At 46.0% G+C, this 7130-nt stretch overlaps 1 protein-coding gene across 1 annotated transcript; it reads left to right on the forward strand.

Annotated features, from left to right (window-relative positions):
- Nucleotides 1–1688: 1688 nt before the first annotated feature.
- LOC112259448 (somatostatin receptor type 5-like) lies at nt 1689–6383 on the forward strand. Its single transcript, XM_024434155.2, has one exon. The coding sequence runs from the start codon at nt 1765–1767 to the stop codon at nt 3208–3210; it is 1446 nt and encodes a 481-aa protein (XP_024289923.1). The 5' UTR covers nt 1689–1764; the 3' UTR covers nt 3211–6383.
- The last annotated feature ends 747 nt before the right edge of the window (nt 6384–7130 follow it).

The raw sequence follows: 7130 nt of genomic DNA on the forward strand, positions 1-7130 counted from the left end.
AATTAAATTACATTTCCCGAAAACAGAGAAAATGTTATTATGCATATTTCATGGGACAGAAACGAAGAGATTTGAAAAGCATGATAATATACCAAACTGGATCACATTTAACTGTGGTGATATGACATGTTCTAAACCACTTGGTACAGATGTCCGTTCAACTACTATTTTTACGTATATTTAGTTGAATTGTCAACTAATGTGAAGTCAATGTGAAATCAAAAAACAATTGCACCATGACGTTGGATTTACGTTAAAAGTTTGGTGAAAAAAATTAATAAATCCCTTACGTTGATGACTTTTTGCAAATCCAATCAGTTTTCCACATTGATTCATCATCATCACATGTATTTACTTTGATTCAACCTTGATTCAACCAGTTTTTGCCCAGTAGGAAGTCTCTAGAATTCATGTGTATGTGTCCATTTTGTAGTTCAGTACATCCATTGCTGACCAAATACCTCTTTTGTGATGATGGCACCTATGACACAGGGCCAAGTACCAAGGGACAAAGGATGACCTGCTTGACCCAGGTTGTTATGTTAAATCAATACATAATCTTCTTTTTAATTTAAAAAAAACAAGACACATTTTTGCAAGTGATTTAAAACGATATACATTGCTGTTACAGCTTCTTAGCATAAAGAGATGAATCCAGTGTCATTCCTGTATGTGTTTTCATAGGATCTACACAGTATGATGGAAGGAGGTAGATAGAGAGAGAGAAAGCCAGGTGTTAATTTGTTCCAGAACCCCTGCACGTCATCAGTAGTGGATGTTTACCCAGCGTGGCATTGCGACTCCACAGCTAGAGACAAAAAGGGCCCTCCAAAGCCTTTGAGCTTACCTGAGATTTCTCCTGTCTCACATTAACTGTGCACACATACACACACTCCATATTTACATTCACACAAGTACATACACACCGATGACAGCATATGTGTTGGCAGAAGAGCTACACACAGTGGTCTGTGGTGCACCAGAGTACCTAGTTACCAATAAAATGTCAATTATTAGCCCCAGCAGTGTCTGTTTGTGGGAACACACTCTGTTTAATTTGTCTGAGGGGTCAATAGCCACAAAGAGAAGCCAAACACAGGTGTTGCGATCTGGTCAATTTCTCTCCATGCCCTCACTCCTTGTCTGGCCTTAATTATTTCCTGTCTGACTCATGCTGGACTGCTTACCTAGTGACATCCCGTTTGGGTGTCCTTTTTTATCATTTCATACTTATCATTTCATTTAACCTCCACCACCTGCTGCTCTTTTTTGTTTTGTTTCATCTTCGCTCTCATTGTTTCCCCCAGCTCTTCATTTGTCTTGAGACTTGTTTTAACAGCAGCTTTTCACACAACCAGACACTGACGTCTTCTTCTCTCATGTACCTCATGCTTCTGGGAATTTACCAAAGAAGGCTTTCACCTGAATGAAGTGCAAGAACACAATTAAAGCTGTTTGGAAAACCCTCAATGACGTATTGTCTGGCTACTATTGTGCCTTGGACCTGAAAGAGCCCATAAGAGGCATAACAGACATAAAGTCGCTGTCAAGTCTGTCACATCCCATTTAATTTGTGTCTCTCCTTCTCTCCATTGAGCTACAGATGCTTCTCAATAAAAGATGACATATGAAAGATCTCCTCAGTTTAACAAGTCTTTCTGGTCTCTCCACAGGACAGATGGGTGGGAGTTGAGAGAGACAGACAGACATCCCCCTGCTCCTCCATCTCTCCTGCCTGGACTTCTGCTCACTGCCCCCTCAGAGATGGCAGAGGACATGTGGGAGAACAGAACAGTCCCCAGCCCTTACCCCCACCTCCCCCTGTCTTTGCTACTATGTAACGACACCTTCCTCAATGACACCCTCCTCAACGACACCCTCTTCAACTGCATCAACTCCACCAACATTCCAGAGATGCCATTAGGACCCAGTGTAGCAGGGGTCCTCATCCCACTCATCTACATCATCGTCTGTGTCATCGGCCTTGGCGGGAACAGCCTGGTCATACACATTGTGCTGCACTACTCCAAGACGGAGTCTGTGACTAACATCTACATCCTGAACCTGGCCATCGCTGATGAGCTCTTCATGCTGGGCCTGCCCTTCCTGGCTGTCCAGAACACCCTCCAGTTTTGGCCCTTTGGCTCCTTTATGTGCCGCCTGGTCATGACCGTGGACTCCATCAACCAGTTCACCTCCATCTTCTGCCTAACTGTCATGAGCATTGACCGCTACCTGGCAGTGGTCCATCCCATACGCTCCTCCAAGTGGCGGCGGCCCCAGGTGGCCAAGGTGGTCAACGGCACAGTGTGGGCGATCTCCTTCCTGGTGGTCCTGCCTGTGGTAATCTTCGCCAACGTCCACAAGACGGGCGGCACCTGCAATATCTCCTGGCCTCGGCCGGCCGACATTTGGCGGGCGGCTTTTATCATCTACACGTCCACAGTGGGTTTCTTTTGCCCACTCCTCATCATCTGCCTCTGCTACCTGCTCATCGTCTTCAAGATCCGCAGCTCTGGCAAGAAGGTCCACGCCACGTCCACCAAGCGCAGGAAGTCGGAGCGCAAGGTGACGCGCATGGTGGTGATCGTGGTCGCCGTGTTTGTCTTCTGCTGGTTGCCCTTCTACGCCCTCAACATCCTCAACCTGCTGGTGTCTCTGCCATCAGAGTACCCGGGCCTCTACTACTTTGTTGTGGTAATGGGCTACGCCAACAGCTGCGCCAACCCCATCGTCTACGGCTTCCTGTCAGAAAACTTTAAGCGGGGCTTCCGCAAGGCCCTGTGTCGCTCCTCACGCAAGGTGGAGAGCCACGACCTGACAGAGCGCCAGCAGCAGCAGGAGGAGAGAGGGAGGGTGCTGAAGCCCCGGGAGAGCTTGAGGAGGGTCGTACAAGATGAGGAGGAGGAAGAGGATGATGACGACAGGGAGGACGTCACAGAGATGACGGAGATCTGTAGGATCGCCCAGAATGGGAACGGACATCCTGAGAGTTCCCAGGCCCTGTTAACACCCAAGGCGCCAGCTCCAGGGGCATCTGAGCATGTGGTATCCCCAGAAAGGAAAGCCAAAGCTGGTGACATTGGTGGGAAAGGCCCAAGCTTGGGGCCTCCAGCATCCCTGCATAATGGACACACAAATGGGAGTGTCAAACCACTGCCAGAGGAGCCAGTGGAGAAGAACTCCTCACTGGAGATAAGCTACCTATAATGTAAAATAACTGTCTCCGAAGTCAGTTACCTGATGGAACTTGCATTAATATTTTGTAGCATTCATGTAATGTCTATTTAAATGTACAGCGCTATACACATATAGAGAAGAGAAGCACTCTGTAAGGCCATAGCACCTTTCATAATTTATTGCTACATTTCTGATCAATGGGCTGAGAGTGTTTGAACTCTACATCAAGCCAATGGAATTTGTGTTACAATGACTTGATACTGCCTGTAAAACGGTGTATATACTAGGTTGTTTCTGAAGACATTTGTATAATTTCAATCTGTGTTTATATGTTTTACCACATGATCACTGTATGTACATAATGTCTGTGCCTTTTTCCAAACTTATCTGACATATCTGAATGTAATTGTATTACATTTTTACTGCACAATGTGACAATCAATTATATATAGATGAATGTAGCGTCACTTCTATATCCTAGTCATTCACCTCGCTACACCTTGGCTGGAGGAACAGAGGACAGAAGAAAAAGAAGGCACCTTGTGTAGCTTCTATCCCATGCCAACAGAATGGACCTACACTCTTAGAACAAGGGTTACAAAAAGGTTACAAAAGGGTTCTTTGGCTGTAGATAGCACCTCTTTTTCTAAGAATGTACCAATTGTTTGTTTAGATTGTTGAGGACTGGGGGGTGCACAATCAGAGGAGGAAAGCAGGTGCCCCGATTGGCATAAAATCAAACGGTGGTTATAGATTGAGGGTTTATTTTGCTTGTGTGTTGTGAGCCATGGTTGTGTTTGTACTGCTGCTATATGGGGGAAGAAAAGGGCTCTGGAAAGAGTTGGCAACTTGGCATCCGGTGACAGTGTCTCATGTCACTGAATATCAAGGTGGAATATCTGGTGACAGTGTCTCATGTCACTGAATATCAAGGTGGAATATCTGGTGACAGTGTCTCATGTCACTGAATATCAAGGTGAAATATCTGGTGACAGTGTCTTGTATTACTGAATATCAAGGTGGAATATCTGGTGACAGTGTCTCATGTTACTGAATATCAAAGTGGAATATCTGGTGACAGTGTCTCGTATTACTGAATATCAAGGTGGAATATCTGGTGACAGTGTCTCATATTACTGAATATCAAGGTGGAATATCTGGTGACAGTGTCTCGTATTACTGAATATCAAGGTGGAATATCTGGTGACAGTGTCTCATATTACTGAATATCAAGGTGGAATATCTGGTGACAGTGTCTCGTATTACTGAATATCAAGGTGGAATATCTGGTGACAGTGTCTCATATTACTGAATATCAAGGTGGAATATCTGGTGACAGTGTCTCGTATTACTGAATATCAAGGTGGAATATCTGGTGACAGTGTCTCGTATTACTGAATATCAAGGTGGAATATCTGGTGACAGTGTCTCATATTACTGAATACCAAGGTGGAATATCTGGTGACAGTGTCTCATATTACTGAATATCAAGGTGGAATATCTGGTGACAGTGTTCAATTTGCTTGAGGGCATACCAAGGTTGCACATATCTGATTGTTGTTGTGTTGTTGTTCAACACTTGACCCTCTGGTTTCTGTAACTCGGTCTATATAGTATGCCATTTGAAAGGTCAAGGAACATCAGAGTTCCTATACACTGATTGTTTCTTTTAAGAATGACTTTTTCCTGTTCTTTTGAATGCTACCTGGCAGCTATGACAGGGGAGCCACATTGGAGGCATTGAGGTTGAACAGACAGAGGATATGAGAATATAGACAGATAAGATATGAGCATGAAAGGCTGAAAGGGATGTAGGGATGGTATCTACAATATCTGACATCTAGGTGATTCATATGACGAAATGTGTAATAAATGTATTTGTTTTATCATAGATATGTACTTGGACAACAAAAGGAGCGCAGAATGTCAATATAGTGGATGTTTTCTTTAGAGGTTTAGTTCATCAGGGGAAAAGACTACTGTAAATCATGCACACACCAAACCATGAAAAATAAACTGGTACTGTAGGTGCACAAAAAATATGCATTATTAGACCGTTACACCAGAGTTACCACACAGCCACAAGCCCTCATTAACCAATTTGCCCAGTGGAGTGGAAGGCATTAGGTGAAACCACACTGACCAACACATAAAGTGCCTCAGTATATTGTTACACTCCACCAACATTGTTGACTCTTGTGTCCCTTTCACTGCATTCAATGATACAAATAGCAGTGTATAGTAGAAAGCAGTTAACTCACTTGAACAATGCTATCTGATCCATGATAAATCCATTTCCTCTGCCACCCCCGCAGCTGCCACACTCCCACACACACACTCTCTCTCACAGCTGCATTAAGAGGTGTGAAAACATCATTAAAGGCTTATGAAAAGTGAATTGTTTCACTAATGCCATGCTTGCAGTTCCGCTGGGCAGACTTGTGACAAGCAGCATACTGTGAAGTGTTGTATAATTGCCACTTTCATGTCAAATATACACTTGTTTACTTGTACTTGAGTTGTGTACGGGATTATTCTATCAGAATATGATTTTTGTTTTCCACTGTTTGTGTGATCTTTCCTCAGTGATAATCAGCGCAGTGCTTATTGTAGATGGAGGTGAGGCAAGAGGCTGACCACCTGATTGGTCGACGGGTGGTATCTTTATGAATCTGTGTGATGCATTGTCCGCTCTCTCCACCCACAGAAGCCCACCTAAGTATGATATGGGCACAGAAAAAAGCAAACAGAACCGCAGGTGACTCTGATAACACTGATATTATTCACTCTTTTTGGCAGTGGCTACTATGGAAACACTATGTAAACAGTGCCTGTAGCGCAAGGGTAAGAACACAACAGAGCTCTGAAAGTCAGAGAATAGGCATAGTATTTATCTAATCCAGATGTGCTATTTGGTTTGGGATTAAATCTCTCAATCCAAGGGCAACACACATGTTCTCAGCTAACTATCTGTAGATGATCATTCTGTGGTGTGGCCATTGCGTTCCAATGGGCCATGCCAAAACACCATCAGTGTTATTGTGCCTTTTTTAAAATTGTGTCTCAAGCATCTCATTGTGCCAATGCAATCTGACAGTTTTAGTATTGCTCAAAGAGACAGCTGGGGGGTAACAAGTAGATGGTTTGCTGATGGTTTGTGGGAGAAGGGACTGTTCTGGCAGGTGAGGTGTGGGGGACGGGACTGATCTGGCAGGTGAGGTGTGGGAGACGGGACTGATCTGGCAGGTGAGGTGTGGGAGACGGGACTGATCTGGCAGGTGAGGTGTGGGAGACGGGACTGATCTGGCAGGTGAGGTGTGGGAGACGGGACTGATCTGGCAGGTGAGGTGTGGGAGACGGGACTGATCTGGCAGGTGAGGTGTGGGAGACGGGACTGATCTGGCAGGTGAGGTGTGGGAGACGGGACTGATCTGGCAGGTGAGGTGTGGGAGACGGGACTGATCTGGCAGGTGAGGTGTGGGAGACGGGACTGATCTGGCAGGTGAGGTGTGGGAGACGGGACTGATCTGGCAGGTGAGGTGTGGGAGACGGGACTGATCTGGCAGGTGAGGTGTGGGAGACGGGACTGATCTGGCAGGTGAGGTGTGGGAGACGGGACTATTCTGGCAGGTGAGGTGTGGGAGACGGGACTGATCTGGCAGGTGAGAGGTGGGAGACGGGACTGATCTGGCAGGTGAGGTGTGGGAGACGGGACTGATCTGGCAGTTGAGGTGTGGGAGACGGGACTGATCTGGCAGGTGAGGTGTGGGAGACGGGACTGATCTGGCAGGTGAGGTGTGGGAGACGGGACTGATCTGGCAGGTGAGGTGTGGGAGACGGGACTGATCTGGCAGGTGAGGTGTGGGAGACGGGACTGATCTGGCAGGTGAGGTGTGGGAGACGGGACTGATCTAGCAGGTGAGGTGTGGGAGACGGGACTGATCTGGCAG

Source organism: Oncorhynchus tshawytscha, linkage group LG09 (assembly GCF_018296145.1).
Source record: "Oncorhynchus tshawytscha isolate Ot180627B linkage group LG09, Otsh_v2.0, whole genome shotgun sequence".
Taxonomy (NCBI): domain Eukaryota; kingdom Metazoa; phylum Chordata; class Actinopteri; order Salmoniformes; family Salmonidae; genus Oncorhynchus; species Oncorhynchus tshawytscha.

Coding starts and splice junctions, on each gene's coding strand:
- LOC112259448 (XM_024434155.2), top strand. CDS start 1,765: ATGGCAGAGGACATGTGGGAGAACAGAACAGTCCCCAGCCCTTACCCC.